Source organism: Typopeltis vanoorti, chromosome 8, assembly GCF_054136105.1.
Source record: "Typopeltis vanoorti isolate ZY-2024b chromosome 8, IOZ_Tvanoo_1.0, whole genome shotgun sequence".
Taxonomy (NCBI): domain Eukaryota; kingdom Metazoa; phylum Arthropoda; class Arachnida; order Uropygi; family Thelyphonidae; genus Typopeltis; species Typopeltis vanoorti.
In genome coordinates this window covers 151,542,776-151,564,817 of record NC_143556.1, presented here as the reverse complement: position 1 = coordinate 151,564,817, position 22,042 = coordinate 151,542,776, and the positions used below count along the sequence as shown (strand labels likewise).

The window sequence follows — 22,042 nt, the reverse complement described above, 5'->3', positions numbered from 1 at the left end:
CGGAAGATGCATAAGTGTTTTGTAAGAAGTTCTCCTGGAATTTGTCATTTTAGTTTTCTAAGCCTTTTTCATGAATAAATATTTTATAGTGGAAATATTCTGAGGAGAATAATATTCGTGAATATGTCGAAAAGCTCAGACCCAGAACGCCTAATAACATCTGTGTAGCAAATGTTAGTGACCAAGCCATGTATTTTTAAACATGGAAGTATTCATTTATCATTAATTTTCACAATTGAAACCTTTCAACATTTGGGAAAGGGAATACCGCTGTTTATGACCAGTCATCAAAATTGCCTGCAAGCCGATTATAACAATGGGCGGCGTATCCTCTGTTCTCAAAACTGAAAGAAATTACATCTGTGTAGCAAATTTCAGTGACCAAGCGGCATATTTTTAAACATGGAAATGTTCATGAATTATTGTTAATTTTCACACATCGAAATCTTTAAATAATTGGGAAAGGGAAAACCCTGTTTATTACTTATCATAAAAATTGCCTGCAAGCCAATTACAACAATGTGTGGCATATCCTCTGTTCTCAAAACTGAAGGAAATGACATCTGTGTAGCAAATGTCAGTGACCAATCAGCAAGGAAGTTTGTTTGCATTTCCTGTCGCTATAGTACTGCTGTCAATATGAGGTTGGGTCTCCTTTCATGACTTCTAAATAATGAATACTTCCTTCGTAAGTTCGTATTGTAGGATGAAAGTTTCGAAACCGTAGTGTCGTGAAGGCCTGCAGATTTAAATTTTAATATGAATAAGAGACAAGGGACTTTGTTTAATTTTGGTATTAAGAAATCTCTTATTGAAGGTGTTTGCGATGCAACTGATAGTGAATCATCCACCACCAGCCTACAAAGCGATCTCAGGATGTACAAAAGGAGGGGAAAACTACCAGCACACAAGAGAAAAAGTCTGCATTCACTCATAAGTACTTATAATAATATTATAAATTTTTGGTGATCAGAATGGGATATGAAAATGAAAATCAGCACAAATTAATTTAATGATGTTTGTTTTATCAATGCATAATTAATTAATAATAAAAATCAGCTAAATTAACAATTAATTATTAATTAATACATTACAAAATAACCAAGGTGTTCCGTGAACATTTCAGGATTTGTGAAGTGTTCCATCATCGGAAAATTTTGGGAAAAGCAGCAATAAACAGTAGGAATAATTATAATTCATCCATCAGTTAGCTTTGGAAAAATTTTATTTGTTATTTGGAAAAGTTAAATGTGAAAAAAAATTACAGAATAAGCCATATTAGAGGATAAAATCACCAAAGTTAATAAAAATTAATTGCTTATATTTTTATTCGATGTCTAAACATTTGATTGAGCTACTTTTTTATAAAAAAATTAAGTAAAGATGTTTGAATTATGCTTGATCTTTTCATCTTGTCATGCAATTTGCGATATCAGGCAATTGCTTTATCAAGATTTCGGCAGACTTCGAAGCTTTGTTCCATATCAGGATTAGCATCAAACAAAATTTCCTTAGCATACTCAATGTGATTGAAAACTAGCTCAGGTTCTTTTGTAGTTAGCTTCTTAGCAGTAACATTCTCTTTTTGTTCGCACTCCTTATCTTTCTCTTCTTCATATGCATGCAATTCATCTAGTTGAAGGAGATCATTCTTGCTTAACTGTTCTGAATGGGAATCGAGCAATTTTCTCAAATCTTCGTTATACAGTTCATTACATCCAGGTTCTTTTCCAATTCTGTTGATTTCTTCGGTAATGTTAGATCTTGGATTTTGTGCACGATAAACTAACATAAGCTTGAGTTTAAAATCGCCTTCTAATAAAAGTGTTAGACGATCTTTAGAAACTTCATATCCTGGTTGAGATGTTTTAGCTAGGAAAGTTTTTATTGGCATACACTATTATAAGAGACCAGTTTTGTTGACGTTAAATATTTGCCAATCATCATAATCACCCTCCTGAATTATCCTTTGCAATTCTTCAGGAAACTTGCCATAGAATCTTTATCAGCACCAGCAGATTTCCCTAGTTATTCTTGTTATGCACTCCAGTTCAATTATTTTAAAACAGTCAAACCATCCTATGCTCAGAGTAAAGTTTTCACATTCCTCTTGAAATTTGGTTTCTTTCAATGAGGTAAAAATATTAAGAGCTTTTGCCTGAATATTCCCTGTACTAAGAGGTATTTTTTTTTATATGATTGTAATCCCCAATCCAGAGTGAGAGAAGATGCTCCATCCCGATCATTAAATGGCTTCTATTTCTGGTGATCTGCATGAATAGTATCAACTATTCGTTGTTCTTTGTATTCTTTGCTCTTATTTAATAAAGTCCAAACTATAGACTTGCTGTATCCCAGGTCTCGCACAATCATTGTATTATTAGCAACTTTCATGTCTCTTAATGACTTCCAGCTTTTCCACTCACTTCAGATTAGTGACAAAAAATTTTGCATAACGTAAAATTATCGTGTTAACTGATTAATCACTTGTTTAAAGCAGGAAATAGTATCATTTCATTCAATTGCACTAACTGATTATCGCACATATCGAATTTGCGTTAAGCGAGGTTTTCCTGTATCTATATCGTTCTTATATATCTCTTCTAATTTTTTCAAATAGCTTGGGGGCCCTGGGTGTTACCAGGTCCAGCACCAGCTTAATCCACTTCTACTGTTACCTCTTTTGCTTCCTCCAGTAAAGGAACCAACATTCAGGGTTCCTATTCTGATGTATGAAACCTTTTTGACTTTTGTTTTTCTTTCCTCCTTTGAGCTATATTCTTTAGCTTCATCCACTTTTGGTACCAGATCCTTTGACCAGTTAAGTAATCATAAACATCAATCAAAAAAATGGTTTTGCTTACAGGAATACAAAACTTACTTGGTGTTAACCAACATTGATAAAGCATATAGGACAGTGTTTCTTAACCTGTGGTCTGCAGACCACAGGTGGTCCACAGGCAGACTTAAATTGATTAAATAAATATATATTTTTTAATTATCTAAAGAAATTAAAATTGAATAAGTAAGTAAAAATTATTGAATTCAAATGGAGATTTAAAAAAAAAACAAATATCGTCAGAATGTTCAAAGGTGGAAGCAATAAAACTATATTGTTGTTCACTTCATCCTTTTTATTATTCGTCATTCTGCTGCTAAATTTGTAGCAGCAGAATGACAATAATAAAAGAGGGGTGAAGTGAACAATAATATAGTTTTATTGCTTCTGCTTTCCCTTGCTGTTTCGGCAGATTTGAAGTGAACATGTGTTATCCACATTTCAACCAATGGCTTGTTGTTTATTGATTTTTATTATTGAAGGTTTCCTTCCTTCAACCAAGGCTCACTATATCATGAGAAGTAACTAGGACTTTGAAAAGAAGAGCAAATGAAACAGGTGATGCAAACCCTAATTGTGATTCAAATATTGTAATGGCAAGTAAATCTGATACTATTAAACATGAAGAAACAAGCAGGTCAAAGAAAAAATACAGTAGGAAATATAACAGTTCATATTTGGAATTCGGGTTTACTTGGTGTAGAGATGAAAGTGAATAGAAGCCTCAATGTGTTTTGTGTTATGAAGTGTTGTCGAATGAGTGCATGAAACCTGCAAAACTCCAACATTTAGAAACTAAACATTGTGATGTTAAAAATAAGCCAATTGAATTTTTTCAGTGAAACTTAGGGATATTAAATCATGCAAAAGATATAGTTTCGGCCATGGCACTGGAGCATTCCTATTAAAGCAAGGCACTGGAAGCATTCCTATCTCTTAAGTTTACACATAGCGAAAACAGAGAAACCTCATTCTATCGGGGAAAATTTCCTACATCCAGCTACAAAAGATGTGGTAAAAACGATGTTTGGCAACAAGTTACTAAAAGATGTTGCTTTGATTCCTCTTTCAAATTTCACTGTCGGTCGCAGAATTGATGATGTGGCAGGTGATGTAGAATCTCATTAATCGAAAGAATTAAGAAGAGCCCTTATTTTGCGTTACAAATAGACTAGACTACTGATGTTACAAGTGATGCGCAGTTAATATGCTACATAAGATATGTGCATGATAACAACATTCATGATGATATTCTGTTTTGTAGAACTTTGCCATCGTGAACAACTGGAGAAGAAATATTTCACTCTCAATAATTGCATAATACACAAAGAGATCCAGTGGGAAAAATGTATAGGCTTCTGTTCTTATGGAGCTCGTGCCCTTACAGGCAGGCATAGTGGAGTTGTTTCTGTGATCAAGGAATTAGCTCCGGATATGAATTGGGTACATTGTTTCATACATAGACTAGCGTTAACCTCCAAAGGAATGCCACCAGAACTTCAGACTGTGCTATATAACGCTGTAAAGTTATTTAATTTTATTAAAGCTCGACCATTAAATAACAGATTATTTTCAGTACTCTGTGATGAAATGGGCAGTGAATATATACAACTTTTGCTTCATGCTGAAATTAACTGGCTTTCCAGGGGCAAAGTACTAACAAGGTTATTTCAGTTAAGGCACGAAGTTTTATTATTTGTAAATGAACGTAATTCTGATTTTGCATCACTCCTTGTTGACGAAGCATGATTATCAACACTATCCTATCTTTCAGACATTTTTTCGAAATTAAATGAACTAAATCTCTCCCTTCGGGGAAATTTTTTAACTGTTCTTGATGCCTACAACAAAATAAAGGCATTCGAGAAAAAGCGGTTTTATGGATTAATTACGTAAAATTATGGATAAATTAATGGATTAAAATTATGCATTTGGTTTTATGGATTAATTATGTAAAAGACAGACAATTTGCACCTTTTCCAACATTGGAATCTTTTTTAGTGGAAAATGATATTTTTGTTGATCCTGAGTTTCTGGAAAAGGTTTGTGACCACCTCAAAAATCTGAAATGGAATTTTGAAACATATTTTCCGAATAACTTTTATAAGAAATTTCTGTGGGTTCGCAGTCCACTTCAGGCTTCCTGTCACGAGAACAACCTTTCGTTATCGAAAAAAGAACAGTTAATTGCTCTTTCAAGTGACAGTGGACTTAAAATGCAATTCCGTGATCTTGGTTTGGCTCGATTTTGGATCTTGCCTTCAATGAGAAGTGAATTTCCTGAATTATGTGAAGAACCATTGAAAATCGTCACGCAGTTTTCTCTACAACTTATCTTTGTGAGAAAGGATCTTCATCGCTCCTTCAAATAAAAACAAAATGCAGAAATCATCGTCGTGTGTGTGTGCCGATCTTAGACTGAATTTGACCAATATTGAACCAGATATCCAGCAACTCTGCAAGGGCCGAGAAGCTCAGTCATCTCATTAAAAGTAAGTAATAACATAATTAGATCATATTATTTATTTGTTTAATAAAAATTAAAACTTTGTTCAGTGATGATTCACTTTTAATCATTTACTTCTAATTTAATTGTTTCCATATGTATTCAAAACATGCTTTTAGATTTATTATGTTATAAATGGTGCAGTTTTTCCGAAATGTTGGTAATTGCTATTTAGGTTTTTAAAAAAATTACAAAAAGTCAAAATGACGTATATGGAAATAAATTAAAAACACTATGTTTATTTTTGAAGTAAAACTTTAATTCCAACATTCTAAAATGTTATTTTTCTTGCTTTTCTGTTTGCAAAATCGTCGATGACGTTGTCGAAGTCTATTTCATTACTCAGTTGTTGTTTTATAGAATAGACAGTAAGGCAAGATTTCTTAAATGCCAAAAAAAGTGCCGCCCTGGCCGGATTGTCCCCCAGCTACGCCTCTGTAGCTTACTGGTCCGTCGAATTGTTTTCAGCATTTTACTGGTCCTTGGCCTTAGAAAGGTTGAGAAATACTGATATAGGAGATTATGTTGAAGACCTGGATATTTTCTTAAATTACTGTTAGTTTAATAATTAGAGTACAGTGTGGAGATATTTTGATATGACAAGTAAATATATCACATCTTAGTAGGACAAATCTGTGAGCTAACGTGTTCTATGTGTTTTTTGCAGCAATTTTGAAAAAGTATGGTTTAACTGAGCACTTTCAGCCAGAAATTGTGGAAAATAATATCACTAAAGATGAGCTATATACTGACCCATCAGACCATTATTTGGATAAAAAACTTTTTAAAGATAAAAAGTTGAATAAATTGTGGTGGAAGGCTGAAAAAGCAGGATTTACTGGTAAGTAACTATCATATTTTGATTAATCTTATTTCAAGAAGCAGGCATATTATTTGTTCTTGTTTTGAATGTATGAGTTTATGGTCCATTGAATATAAGGGCGATTGATCCACTTGATTAATGCTACAGACTCAGCGAACCCTTATTTTTTATATAACAACAGTTAAATTGAAATTCTGAACATACACCTGAATTCAATTCAGGTGTATGTTCCCTGATGAGATCAATTACACTCTGTTTCTCCATCTCATTCATGCTATCTTTTTTCACTGATGCTAAATGCTCTTATACCAAATGTGGGTACTCTTACTTTTTTCATTACCCTCTTTCTTTTACATTTGCCTCATCTCCCAGTATGAACCATTCCAACTTCCCTTGGCTTCATATTCATGAACTGCACACACATTTTGCCTTGTACAGCTCAACCATCCTGCCATTTATCATCTATTCTCTCCTTCTCTACTCAGTATTATCATTTATGGGTGACTTTCAAGCAGACTATTTGAAAGTTTCAGATCACATGAATGTTTGTAATGCTTCTAGATAGGAGGTTAATCATTCCAATGTAAGACTGCCATCCCACTTATTGGAGGCCTGAAGTGGTTTGAAAAATTTGCATGTGATAAAGGGATACACAATAGAATGGGTGCTCAACTTTGTGAAAGTGTTTTATCTCAGGATGCTAGTAGTAGATGAAATATTCATGCTGCCTCTAGTGAGTAAGCAAGCGAGAGATTATCTAGTTCTTACATGAGCCATGGCCAATCAAACGCATACTCCAGCAAGAAGAGGGAAATATGTGGAACTACAAAGCAGGATGGGCTAATGAGGCAGCTTAAGGACTTGGGATGGTCTCGTTGTGAATATGTTTTTTTTTTTTTTTTTTTTTTTTTTTTTTTTTTTTTTTTTTAATCTGAAGTACATAAAAATGTTGTATGAAACTAGTAAGTCTACTTCTTCTTATCCCACTTAAGTAGCGTCGCTGTTTTTAATGAGTCTCCTCCTCATCCTCCTGTCTTGGGCTGTAACCACATCTAAGTTCTTCATCCTCGGGTCCTTCTCCACCAGCTCCCTCCATCTCTTCTTTGGATGCCTGTGCTTCCTCTACTCCTGCACATCCATCTGCATGACTTTTGTTCCCACATACTCATCCTCACTCCCCATCATATGACCAACCCATCTCAACCTTGCCTCCTCTATCTTCGCTTCTAAGTTTCGTAACTTTCACCGTTCCTCTTGCATAGTCATTTCTTGTATGAAACTAGTAAGTAAATAAACTAATTTCTTGCTAAAAAGTTGTACGTGGTACTTGCCAGACACAAAAACAAAGCTTCAGGACATGTCGTGTGTGTGGAAAGTGGGCGAGAGAGGTAGCAAGAACACAGCAGAATCTGGAAGTTAGTTCAGAACAATTTGAAGTCAGCTATCAGACATTTTTCTTAAGAGGAATACTCGACTCTGTGAAGTGAATTAATAATTAAATTAGGCAGCTGCTGCAGAGGAAGATGTGGTTAAGGTATAAACACATGAATAAAAAGAAAAAATGGCAATGTCAAAATCATTCTTGGTCCTCTGCACAAGATTACTTCCTTATGCAAATCACCAAAACTATCAAACCCATTCCTACCACTCTCAACAAACTGAGTGTGTACAAAATTTGCTGTACATATTTTATTAGCTATATAGATCATCGGGGGTGCTTAAGGGGCAAAGCTGTATAACTGAGAGGAGACCTCCACATAGCCTTTAAAGGAATGCGGAGAACCGACCAGGGCTTCTGACCTAATGTCCACTCCTCACCTTCTCGTGGTGCACCCTGTTGGGTATCTACTTGGATACTTAACGGACGAGGATGGGCTGGCAATTTGCGATTTAGCCGACCAAATTGTATTCTTATTGGTTAAACCAAAATATAGAATGATGGTACAACATGACAAAATTTCATGCCGGCTGGGGCGTCGCCCGGTTAAACAAGGTCCCCGTTGTTTTCGCCAGGGAACCAGGGTGAACAGTGAAAAGTCAGCTACTGGAACAAATCTGAAAATAAACCCCAATTCAACATCACCAGAGTTAAAGATCGGTACTATCAACATAAGAAGCCTGAATGGCAAAGAAATGGAGCTAGCTGAGGAATTAGATAAGTACCAGATCGACATAATAGGGGTGACTGACAAAAAAAAGACCAAAACTGGTGAGATCTTTCTGAGCAATAAATACAAAATGTTATATTCAGGCAATGACAATCAAGGAAAAGAAGGAGTAGCCATAGTATTCAACACAAAATACGAGGCTAATCTTCTTGAATGGCAGTCAGTCTCAAGTAGAGTAATGTGGGCAAATATGAGAATGGGGAACTGGACAATGAGACTTATTTGTGCCTATGGTCCCACAGAAGGTTCTACTAAGGTAGAAGTGGAGGAATTTTTTGATGCTTTAGAAAAAGCAACTGACACAATGAAAAATGAAAAGTTGGTCCTTGTTGGGGATCTCAATAGCAGAGTAGGAAATGATTGTGAGACATACAAAAATATTTTGGGAAAATTTGGAGAAAAGAGTAAAGCTAATAATAATGGCAAATATCTGTTGGATTTCTGCTCAGGACATGGACTGGTTATTACTAACACCATGTTCCAACATAAAAATGTGCACAAATTCACATGGAGAGAAGAGGCTAGGAATAAGAAAAGTCTCATTGACTATGTTATTGTTGATAGTGATGTTTTCTCCCTGGTGCAGAACACCAGAGTGTACAGAGGATTTGAAATTGGAAGTGATCACTGTTTAGTCTTGAGCAGGATAAAATTGAATTTCATATTGGAAAGAAAAACATGTAAGAAAGTTTTAAAGCGAATAAAAGTTGAGCAGCTCTCAGATGTGAACTGTAGGCTAAAATACACAAAGATTATTGAAGAAAAAATGAAAAAGTTTGAGAACAGGAATCAAACCTTGGAGATTCAGTGGCAAACTCTGAAGAAAACATTGATTGATTCTGCCAGAGAGGCATGTGGTGAGGTTATCTGTAAGGATAAAAAAATCAGAACTCCCTGGTGGACACAGGAAGTTAAAGAGGCAGTGAAGGAAAAGAAGAAAGCATACCAAAAGTTCCTGTCAAATAAGTCAGCTTATGCTCTTAGAGAATATAGAGACAAATGCAAGAATGCTAAACACTGTGTAAAACTAGCTAAACAAAAGTCATGGGAGGACTTTGGCAAGAATATAGAAAATAAATATCAAGAAGGTGGCAAAATATTCTGGAGGTTGTTGAAGAAGCTTAAGAATGGAGGAAAGAGTCCTGTAAAAGGAATTAAAGATGTGAAAGGTGACATGAAAATGGAAGAAAAGGATATCCTTGAAGTATGGAGTAATTACTTTGAAAAATTGCTAAATGAAACAAGCAGTGATGACAGCACAGTGGTAAAAAACACTGACCAGGCATGCAGTCAGAAATACATATCCATACTAGAAGTAGAAAAAGCCATCAAAGGCTTGAAATGTGGAAAGGCAGCAGGAGTAGATGATATTCGACCAGAAATGCTGAAGTATGATGGTATAAGAGTCTTACAGTGGCTGCACTGCATAGTTCAGAAAGCCTGGACAGAGGGACGAATTCCCGATGACTGGAGTAGAGCCCTCATAGTACCCATATATAAAAAGGGAAATAAAACTGCATGTGAGAATTACAGAGGTATTTCCCTACTGAGTGTTCCTGGCAAGATCTATGCAAGTATACTTCAGAAACGGTTGAGAAGAATTGTGGAAGAAAAGCTTGGTGAAGAACAAGCTGGATTCAGGCCAAATAGAGGCTGTCAGGATCAGATCTTCACTTTACGACAAATAGTCGAGAAAGCATGGGAATATAACAAAGATCTGTATTTTAAGTTTTGTCGATTTAGAAAAGGCATATGACAAGGTGCCAAGAGAGAAGCTATTCAATACGCTGCAGTTATATGGTGTCAATGGGGCATTATATCAAGCAATACTTAGTCTTTATTTGAGTTGTAAGTCAGCAGTTAGAATTGAAGGAAGTACAGGAAGATGGTTTAATGTTAAATCTGGTGTGAGACAAGGATGTACATTATCCCCTCTGTTATTCATTATCTATATGGATCACATTATGAAGGAAAGTGGTATTAAACATGATATCTAAATTGGAGATGTTAATGTCAGCTCTTTGCTTTATGCAGATGATGTTATACTTCTAAATAAATCTGCTACAAGTCTGCAAGATTCTCTGACTAAATTGAATAGCTGTTGTAATAGATATGGTATGAAGGTCAGCAATAAAAAGACAAAGACAATGAAAATAGGCAGAATCATTGAAAATGTCAACTGTGTTGTGAATGGAGAACCTGTGGAACAAGTAAAACATTTCAGCTATTTAGGCACGATTTTTACTGAAGATGGTAAATTAAATATAGAAATAGACAACAGACAGCACAGTGGTAAAAAACACTGACCAGGCATGCAGTCAGAAATACATATCCATACTAGAAGTAGAAAAAGCCATCAAAGGCTTGAAATGTGGAAAGGCAGCAGGAGTAGATGATATTCGACCAGAAATGCTGAAGTATGATGGTATAAGAGTCTTACAGTGGCTGCACTGCATAGTTCAGAAAGCCTGGACAGAGGGACGAATTCCCGATGACTGGAGTAGAGCCCTCATAGTACCCATATATAAAAAGGGAAATAAAACTGCATGTGAGAATTACAGAGGTATTTCCCTACTGAGTGTTCCTGGCAAGATCTATGCAAGTATACTTCAGAAACGGTTGAGAAGAATTGTGGAAGAAAAGCTTGGTGAAGAACAAGCTGGATTCAGGCCAAATAGAGGCTGTCAGGATCAGATCTTCACTTTACGACAAATAGTCGAGAAAGCATGGGAATATAACAAAGATCTGTATTTTAAGTTTTGTCGATTTAGAAAAGGCATATGACAAGGTGCCAAGAGAGAAGCTATTCAATACGCTGCAGTTATATGGTGTCAATGGGGCATTATATCAAGCAATACTTAGTCTTTATTTGAGTTGTAAGTCAGCAGTTAGAATTGAAGGAAGTACAGGAAGATGGTTTAATGTTAAATCTGGTGTGAGACAAGGATGTACATTATCCCCTCTGTTATTCATTATCTATATGGATCACATTATGAAGGAAAGTGGTATTAAACATGATATCTAAATTGGAGATGTTAATGTCAGCTCTTTGCTTTATGCAGATGATGTTATACTTCTAAATAAATCTGCTACAAGTCTGCAAGATTCTCTGACTAAATTGAATAGCTGTTGTAATAGATATGGTATGAAGGTCAGCAATAAAAAGACAAAGACAATGAAAATAGGCAGAATCATTGAAAATGTCAACTGTGTTGTGAATGGAGAACCTGTGGAACAAGTAAAACATTTCAGCTATTTAGGCACGATTTTTACTGAAGATGGTAAATTAAATATAGAAATAGACAACAGACAGCACAGTGGTAAAAAACACTGACCAGGCATGCAGTCAGAAATACATATCCATACTAGAAGTAGAAAAAGCCATCAAAGGCTTGAAATGTGGAAAGGCAGCAGGAGTAGATGATATTCGACCAGAAATGCTGAAGTATGATGGTATAAGAGTCTTACAGTGGCTGCACTGCATAGTTCAGAAAGCCTGGACAGAGGGACGAATTCCCGATGACTGGAGTAGAGCCCTCATAGTACCCATATATAAAAAGGGAAATAAAACTGCATGTGAGAATTACAGAGGTATTTCCCTACTGAGTGTTCCTGGCAAGATCTATGCAAGTATACTTCAGAAACGGTTGAGAAGAATTGTGGAAGAAAAGCTTGGTGAAGAACAAGCTGGATTCAGGCCAAATAGAGGCTGTCAGGATCAGATCTTCACTTTACGACAAATAGTCGAGAAAGCATGGGAATATAACAAAGATCTGTATTTTAAGTTTTGTCGATTTAGAAAAGGCATATGACAAGGTGCCAAGAGAGAAGCTATTCAATACGCTGCAGTTATATGGTGTCAATGGGGCATTATATCAAGCAATACTTAGTCTTTATTTGAGTTGTAAGTCAGCAGTTAGAATTGAAGGAAGTACAGGAAGATGGTTTAATGTTAAATCTGGTGTGAGACAAGGATGTACATTATCCCCTCTGTTATTCATTATCTATATGGATCACATTATGAAGTAAAGTGGTATTAAACATGATATCTAAATTGGAGATGTTAATGTCAGCTCTTTGCTTTATGCAGATGATGTTATACTTCTAAATAAATCTGCTACAAGTCTGCAAGATTCTCTGACTAAATTGAATAGCTGTTGTAATAGATATGGTATGAAGGTCAGCAATAAAAAGACAAAGACAATGAAAATAGGCAGAATCATTGAAAATGTCAACTGTGTTGTGAATGGAGAACCTGTGGAACAAGTAAAACATTTCAGCTATTTAGGCACGATTTTTACTGAAGATGGTAAATTAAATATAGAAATAGACAACAGAATAACCAAAGCTGGTATGGTGGGAAGTCAATTGAATAAATTTATATGGAATAAGTGAGAAATTAGTCGGAACACTAAATTAGCTGTGTACAAGACAGTGTTCAAACCAGTTTTAACTTATGGATCTGAGAGCTGGGTCAGAAGTAAAACACTTGACCAAAGACTAGAGACCACAGATATGAGAGTCCTGAGAAAGATTATAGGCATGAACAGATGGCATCAATGGCAATATCATATTAAAAACGAGGATATTAGGAAAGAACTTGACATTGTCAGCATCCAGGAATGTGTTAGCAGAGCTAATCTCAGGTGGTATGGTCACTTAAACAGAATGGGCGAGGAAAGATTAGCAAAACAAGTGTTCTCTGCCAGGTTGGCAGCAAAACGACCTAGAGGAAGACCAAGATATAGGTGGATTGATACTGTAGAAAGTGCTTTAGACGATAGAAATATAAGATCTGATAATGTTGGAGTCTTGACAAGTAACAGACTGATTTGGAGGAAAATTGTAGATAGGAAATTAATAATGATGTAATTTTTTCATGTAGTACTATCATATCCTGTACACCCCTTGAGGGTACATGGCAGGAATATGATGATGATGATGATATAGATCATCAACTTGCAACCACAGTGATCAATTTCTACCTCAACTTTCCTAAATGCACTCAGTGTGATTCCTTGTGCCACAAAGTTTGAGCCTGAATGTTTGTCAAATCTGACATCCCATGTCAGAATATTGCAAACCTCAAATTACTTCTTTATTACCTGCTGTGGCTAAAGATTTCCTGGTCCCATTAAGTTGCATTCATTTGTTGTCTGGTGCTCTTCATATTCTGATAATTATTCTTTTAACTTGTCTTTGAATCTTTATTATATACAGTCCAGTTTATCAAACTGTGAAGTTGTTTTCCTTTTGGACTTAAATGTTCACAAACTTCGACAGTCTTCTAAATTTTTTTTTTTTTTTTTGTTTTTAAATGCATTAATCTAACTACAAAAGATGTAAAAATATTTGCTGTCATCAACAATTTTTCACAAATTGTCTATTAGTTCACTAGAATATCTGATAATTCTGTCCATCTCCATTCTTTCAACACCCATGATCTCTTCTGAAAAAATTAAAATCCTCTTTTGCATAAACACTACTACTACTGTAACATCACTCTAAAACAAGGCTAACTTGCTGGCATCATTCTTCTGACTCTTGCATTAATGATAAGACATTGTACCACTGCCTTTACCAAGTAATGCTCACAGCATGCTTCCTCTAATCTTTTATCAAAAAGATAGAAGAATCCTGAATAGCTTAGATACCAGCAAGTCCTCTAGTCCTGATAGATCCCTTCAGTTGTGCTAAAAATATGCGTCTAAATTAATGATACATTATTATTATTAATAATACAGGCAAATCCAAGGAGTTCTTCGACTCATCAAAGGAGGCCTTAAACATTGTGTCAAGAACTATTCTGCATTTTGTATAGTATCTGTCATATCGTGCTTTGAACTCATTCACAGTCATGGCATCCATAACGGACTCTGGCAACTTATTACATTTATTCACCACACTCCAAGCAAAAACCTAATTCTAACACTCTTGCTAACTACACTCTTACTCAGTTTCCATGGGTGGCCTCTAGTTCTCCCACTACCAGCACATCTGTTCTGAAAAATTTCCTCTGAATTAATCTTGTAAAAACCCCCTCAGTAATTTTAATGTCTCCATCATATCATTCCGTTTTACCTAACAATAAATTTCTGTAACCCACAAATCTTCAACCTGTTCTTGTAATGTACATTCCATAGATCTGCAGCCATCTTGGTCACTCACCTCTGGATCCTCTCCAATTCCTCCCCATCACCAAGAAACCCTTGTGCCAAGATCTTTGTGCAGTGGTCAAGTGGGGTCTTATCAAGGCTCGATAAAGAGGAACAATAACATGCTTGTCAAAGTATTCTTCAGTAAACCAAGTGATCTGATGAGCTGTAATAAATTTAGTTTAATCCTTTGTCCAAGTAAGCAAACAAATATTGCAACTGAAGTATCTTCAGGACTGAGGCAACTCGTGGTAAAGGTGGACCAAGCTCTCATCACTCCTTGAATTAGTATCTTGTTACACCCTGATATCTTAAGAATGTAAAATTCTCAGTTATCATGGTGTAACATGAACAAATAAATTAAAAACCCTGCATGAAAGATAATAGATGAATTATTTAAGAGAAAAGGAAATATTCTTGCATCCAAGGTGTTTGGTTGAACTAACTAACAAAAAGAAAGAAAATATTAATGTTGTGATATAATATAAGAAAGAAAATTTAAACTAAATAAGACAGAAAAGGATTAGTCATAAGAGATGGTATGTGAGAGGCTAGAGATTAAAATATTAAGTAAATTCATAGAGAAATTTTGGAAAGGGGATTAAGTTAGAGGCTAGCACAAGAAAAGTAATAACTGTTTCTTGTTGTGGTACGACTTCAGATAGTCTCTGCATAACTGAGTCTAATCTATTGAGAAGGGTCTTTGCAGACGCTCAACTTCCTCTTTAACCAACTTAGTGGTTTCCTCAGTTCTGCTACAATTAGACTCTGGGTTTCTTCTAGATAACGTTCCTAGTTGTTTCATTACCTCATCTAACCGATCCATAATGGGTTTTTGGAGTATTTCTATCTCTTGTTTTACAATAACCCTGATTTTATCTGAATCAATATAAGACTCTGTCAAATTGTTTATCTCTTGCTTATTGTCTTTTTCTAGTCTGTCTCTCTTGTTTTTGATCTTTCTCTCCTCTCCTTATTCTCTTTAATATGTCCTTGCCCCTTTTCAAAATTTTCCTTCTCCTCAATTATGTTTATTGACCCATGAACATGTGCGGGACGAAGGTCTCCAAGCAATTGTTCGCATTCCTTTACAGCATCGTAACATTCTCTTAAATTGGATAATCTCTTATCGAATGCTGTCTCCTTCAATTCAGGTTTGACTCCCTGTCTGAATTGTTGGAAAATGGCCCAGTCCAAGTGAGGCTTTTCTTCACTAAGGACACTTAGGGTACTAGCTATCGTCAGTAATCTGTTATGGAACTCAGCCACACTTTCCTTTTCCTTCTGAGAGCACCTCTGGAGCTTCCATAAGTTAGGTCCTAAGCTTCCCAGTTTTGAGAACTCAGAAATTAGGACTGTTTTAAATCGGGAGTAATCCAGGGTTTCCTTGAGAATGGGGGAAGAATACAGGAAAGCTTTAGCCTTTCCCACCAGTTTACTTCGGAGTAGGACTAGCAACTGAAAATCAGTCCATCCTCCAACTCTTCTAAGCTCTTCTATATAACTAAAGAAATTTAGGACGTCATCAGTCTCCTCGCCCGAAAATTGTGGGAACACCTGCTGTGGGTTAATGTAACGAAAGAATTCGCTGTTATCCATGCTTAAACTACTGGAGGGTTCAGACATACTTGCATCCAATTTACGCTAGTTAACTCTCTAAAATTCTCAACAAAACTTCTACCTCTCAGTTGTCTGATCTGCTACCAAAACCAACTTGTTGTGAATAGCTTGTAATTAAGATTTAATTAGCTAAACTACATCCTACCGGCTGCGCCATTTATGTTGTGTCCCATTTTATGATTTTTATTCTATCTAATAATTTCCGCTTATATATGTTCTACTATTATCTATGCTCGAGGTATCACCAAAATTTTTACTAATACTTAAGTTATTTCTCCCCTTAGTACCCCTAATATTTGTATTTATACTGCGCCTTTTGGGATATTTAGTTTGAGATATTATATACAAAAACAAGGAGAAAGAACTAAAATATGTCTGAAAGTGAAACTATGTTGCAGTCGTGACACTTTATCTCGTTTCTTAACACATTAATTTCCCGCGTGATTAGGTTCGTAATTGTCCATGTGCATTGGACAGCAATTTCAGACAACTGTTTTATCATTGGACAAAAGGTTTATTAAATTCCTTAACATGGTACAATTCAAATATTAGTTATTACTCAATTCAATGCTATACTAAATATTTACAAACTGACATTAGCTTATCATAAATAATTAAGCTATGATCCTATAATGGGTGTTACGATCATGCCGCCATACACATTCAACACATAAATTCATTTGACAAGGACATATAAGATTAATTCACACTATTTAACTATCCAAACTTAAGTAGATTAACTAAACCATTTACTGCACTGACACATAACTATGACATTTAAACTTTCTTATACAATATATTAGACATGCAAAATTCTCAGGACACTTAATTACTCATATAATATTAACATTAGTAAGCTTACTTTCATTATATTCTGTCATATACTAAAGTCCTAGTATTGTTTTCTTGGTCACTTCAACAGTTCAGTATTAGAATAATGATAACTAATACAGACGAATCTTAGTTAACACGAGATATATTTTACAGTACCTTTCTTTCTTGAATTTTCCATATGGGCCCCTACCTTTTTCTGATCGAACTATCTTGGTATAACCTCTCCGATAATCTGTTTCTCCTACGTTCCTTTTGGAATTGAACTATGCTTACGCGGTCTTAACCTCTCGTAACTTAGGACACACTTTGAATCATCTATATAACGGCTGTACAACTCGCGACATGGACATCGATTTCTTTTCTTTCCCTTTCTCGTAGTGTTGACACTTGAGTTGAAACACAAAGAATATGCTTTCTTTTCTTTGACTATATGGCATTCCTCATTTCTTACATAGGAAGTACGGAATCGAAATCCCGCTCACTTTCGTTTCCGTGTTGTGACGACGGAAATATAACCCCTATCGCGCCACTCAGGAAAACACCGTGAAATCCATACGAAAGAGCTTGCGAAGAACTCTCCTGGAACAGAACCAAAACCAAAAGCCAAAAAAGAGTCTCTTCAGCCTCAAAAGTCTTTGGGGGGGTTTTCAACCCTTTTATACTTGCTCTCCTAACAGCACCTTCTCTAACTTCTTTTCTCCCCCCCCCCCCTTTTTTTTTTTTGACTTGACTTTACCAACCAATTAGGGTGGCGTTTTTCTGCCAAACGTCATTTGATCGGCGAGCCAAACGATGTCTCAATCCGGGAATCGACCCTGAGCGATAGTCTGTTGTTTTTCTTGTGCTAGCCTCTAATTTAATCCCCTTTCCAAAATTTCTCTATGAATTTACTTAATATTTTAATCTCTAGCCTCTCACATACCATCTCTTATGACTAATCCTTTTCTGTCTTATTTAGTTAAATTTTCTTTCTTATATCATATCACAACATTAATATTTTCTTTCTTTTTGTTGGTTAGTTTAACCAAACACCTTTATATTTTATTGGATGCAAGAATATTTCCTTTTCTCTTAAATAATTCATCTATTATCTTTCATGCAGGGTTTTTAATTTATTTGCTCTTCATGTTACACCATGATAACTGAGAATTTTACATTCTTAAGATATCAGGGTGTAACAATCTCCCATAATGCAAAGCATATCTCCTTGCAGACATGTATAATGATATGTATTAAGGGATGGGTCACTACCCAGACCGGTTTCGCCTTTTATTGAGGTCTTGTCAGTGGGAGCCACACCCAGAGGTGGTGATACTAAGGTGGAAGCAATGGAGAAGTCATATTTACCTATACGAGTTGCCAAAAGGTGTCTCACCTTATTATTAAATTACTCTGGATTTAGAGAAAGATGTTGGAAGTTTTTTTTCCCACTTTGTTAGACTATAATAAATTTATACGCGTGGATAGGCTTATGTGTTCATCAGACATGTTGTAATAGGTTTCACGGTATGATAAGTACACAGATGGTTAAGAAAATAACTATTTATTAACTTAAAGCTAATATTTCGCTGGTATTATATCCAGCATCTTCAGAGCACACAACACAAAATTTGTTACAAATGTTCAACCACAATCCAGTGTAACAGTGGGGGCTAGTATAAGTGATTGCAGCGTGCAACACAAGACTAAAGTCCTAATATGGCGCCATCTAGGTTAAAAAAAAAAAAAAAAAATCAAAGTTTTGAAATAGTAGTCAAAAAAATTCAAATTGAAAAAATATAAATTAAAAAAATATAAATTAAAAAATATTAATTTGGTCTTAGGATGACTGTTTCCCAAATCTTTGGTAGATTTATACAGCCATACTTGTTAAGGTTTGGAGTATGTTTTAAGGCTTCTGTTGATTCCAGGAACAACCTCTCTGACTTGTAGAAGCTTCTGTGCATTACTTTTGTTTCTTTCCAATTGATCCTGTGTGCAGGGGTATCCAAAGCATGGTCTGCCAGACCCGACTTACCATAGCGAAAGTGTCGGATATATTTTTTGTGTTCACTGAGGCGGATGTCCACATTTCTTCCTGTCTGTCCATAGTAGGCTTGATGGCAAGAACAGGGCACTTCATAGACACCTGGATGTGATAAAGGAGTGCATTTGTCCTTAGGTGAATGGATGGGAGTTGCTAATTTTATATAAGGATTAAATACTGTGCGTAGTTGGTGTTTGTTAAGCACCCTAGATATCTTTCAGATGTGCCTTTAACGGAATGGATGGTGATGGTTTTGTTGTAGTCTTCTGTGGTAGATAGAGGGGATTTATGGGTAGCATTTAGTATGTTATCTATTTTGTGTGGATTATAACCATTGATTAAGAAGGTTTGACGTAGGTGAGAAAGTTCAGCAGTGAGAGCGATGTTATTGGAACAGATTGCTCTAGCTCTGTGGGTTAGTGTTTTTAAGATACCATATTGTTGAGAAGGGTGATGGTGTGATTGTTTGTGTAAGTATCTCCCTGTATGTGTGGGTTTTCTATAAACCGAAAATGATAAAGAACCTTCTGGAAGACGTGTGATCAGTGTATCCAAGAAGGGCAGGCAGTCATTGGCTTCTAGTTCCATGGTAAAGTGGATTTTAGGGTGCTGGCTATTTAGATGCATTAGATGCACTAAAAATGTCTTCAATGTGTCTGGGCCATGTGGCCAAATAGCAAACACATCGTCAATATAGTGTAGCCAGAGACTAGGTTCGAGAGTGGCTGTGTTGATAGCTAATTTTTCCAGATGTTCTATGTAGAAGTTGGCTAAGGGGGAAGAAAGGGGTGAACCCTTAGCTGTCCCATCTAATTACCTGCCCTTCTTGGACACACACATTTTTTCAATTTGAATTTTTTTGACTACTATTTCAAAACTTTGATTTTTTTTTTTTTTTTTTTTTTTTTTACCTAGATGGCACCATATTAGGACTTTAGTCTTGTGTTGCACGCTGCAATCACTTATACTAGCCTCCACTGTTACACCGGATTGTGGTTGTCTTACATTTGTAACAAACTTTGTGTTGTGTGCTCTGAAGACGCTGGATATAATACCAGCGAAATATTAGCTTTAAGTTAATAAATAGTTATTTTTTTTAACCATCTGTGTTCTTATCATACCGTGAAACCTATTACAACATATAATAAATTTAGTTTAATCCTTTATCCAAGTATAAGCAAACAAAGTTTGTGCCTGAAGTATCTTCAGGTGCAAACTTCATACTTTACTTATACATAAATATACTTCAGGCACAAACTTTGTTTGCTTACACTTGGATAAAGGATTAAACTAAATTTATTATTATTATCATTATCAACACCCGACCTCCATGTAGTCAGAGACTCATCGTGGGAGGTACTCACTATTGCATACAATGTTCATTCAACCGTGTCTTAAACTGATTCAATGTGTCCACATCCACAACACATTCAGGCAATGCATTCCACTCACCAACCATCCTCCACGCAAAGAACCTGCTTCTCACTTCTTTGCTCACACTGTCCTTATACAGTTACTGGCAATGGCCTCTTGTTCTACTTCCCTCTATTATAGTCTAACCAACTGGGGAAAAAAATTTCCAACATCTTTCTCTAAATCCAGAGTAATTTAATAATAAGGTGAGATGCCTTTTGGCAACTTGTATAGGTAAATATGACTTCTCCATTGCTTCCATCTTAGTATCACCACCTCTGGCTAGTGATCCTTCCCTTAATACATAGCAGTATACATGTCTGCAAGGAGATGTGCTTTGCATTATGGGAGGTACTAAGATAAGGAGGTTGGTCCACCTTTACCACGAGTTGCCTCAGTCCTGAAGATACTTCAGGTGCAGACTTTGTTTACTTACACTTGGATAAAGGATTAAACTAAATTTATTATAGTCTAACGAAGTGAAGAAAAAAAATTTCAAATATTTCATGAGCTGCTTTAGCCACTTTTGCTACATGCTCCCTAAGCTTTAACTCCCTAATCACTAACGCTCCTGAGTCTCTGGCTTCATCAATTTCCTGGAGTACAGTTCCACCAATGTTGTATACCGCTGATAATCTTTTCACCCAAAATGCATAACCTGACACTTTGCCACATTAAACTGACATCCATTCTTCTTTGTCCAGTCTGTCAATCTCTCCAAATGCAAAATTTTTACATGTGTATTAACTATTGCTCTACCCAACTTTGTATCATCGGCAAATAACTGAACATTTCCTCTCAGATCCTTTCTTATATCATTAATGAACAAATAGTAGTATTAAAAGAACATAACCCTGCAGCACACCACTGGTCACAGGCCTTCTTTTGGACTCTACTCCTGAATAAACTATTCTCTGATATCTCTCCATCAACCACCCTCCTATCCATCCCCATGTGCTGCAGTTTCCTGATTAGAATTCTATGTGGTATCCTGTTAAAGGCCTTTGCAAAGTTCAGCAGTATCACTGTAAACCCATTACCTTTATTCAACTCAGCCATTCACTGTATTATGAAATGTGAGCAAATTACTGAGGCATGATCTATTTTCACCCCCCCCCATGCAGTATCTCATTTCCACCTATCCATTCCTGTATTTTGCTCTTGGCCAACTTCTCTAGTACCATGACAATGATTTTTGATATGCTGATCGGTCAGTACTTTGCTACATCAGTCTTGGAGCCTCCATTATGCAATGGAACTATTTCCCCCCCCCCCCTTCAACCCACTCGGGATTAACCCAAAGCTGAGACTTAGATTAAACAATTCCTTTGCCACTTCACGTAAAACTCGAGCTGGTATACCATCCAATCCACAGCTGTATTTGTATTAAGGTTCTGTAATATGCTATTTACCTCCATTTCATTTACCTCAGTTTCCGTATAAGCAATCTCTTTCCTCATTCCTGCAATATCACCACCTGGATGATATATTCTTGCAAAGTGTTCACTTAGTAATTTTACTATTTCAACCTATTCAGTTACCTTTCTACCATTGGCATTCCTTGAAATCATTCTGCCGTCTACATTCTTTCTTTTACTTGCATCATATCGAGTGAAGTGTTCAGGATTCTCTTTAGCTTCCTTTCATAATCTGGTTTT

The 22,042-nt window shown here is 35.9% G+C and overlaps 1 protein-coding gene across 1 annotated transcript in view; it reads left to right on the top strand.

The window, feature by feature from the left end:
- The window catches only part of LOC150104433 (alpha-2-macroglobulin receptor-associated protein-like), a 211,220-nt gene that overhangs the window by 78,082 nt on the left and 111,096 nt on the right, over positions 1-22,042 (top strand). Inside the window, exon 3 of the mRNA XM_090396367.1 lies at positions 6,013-6,186. Within this exon, the coding sequence (XP_090252493.1) occupies positions 6,013-6,186 (174 nt within the window). The remainder of the gene's footprint in view (positions 1-6,012; positions 6,187-22,042) is intronic.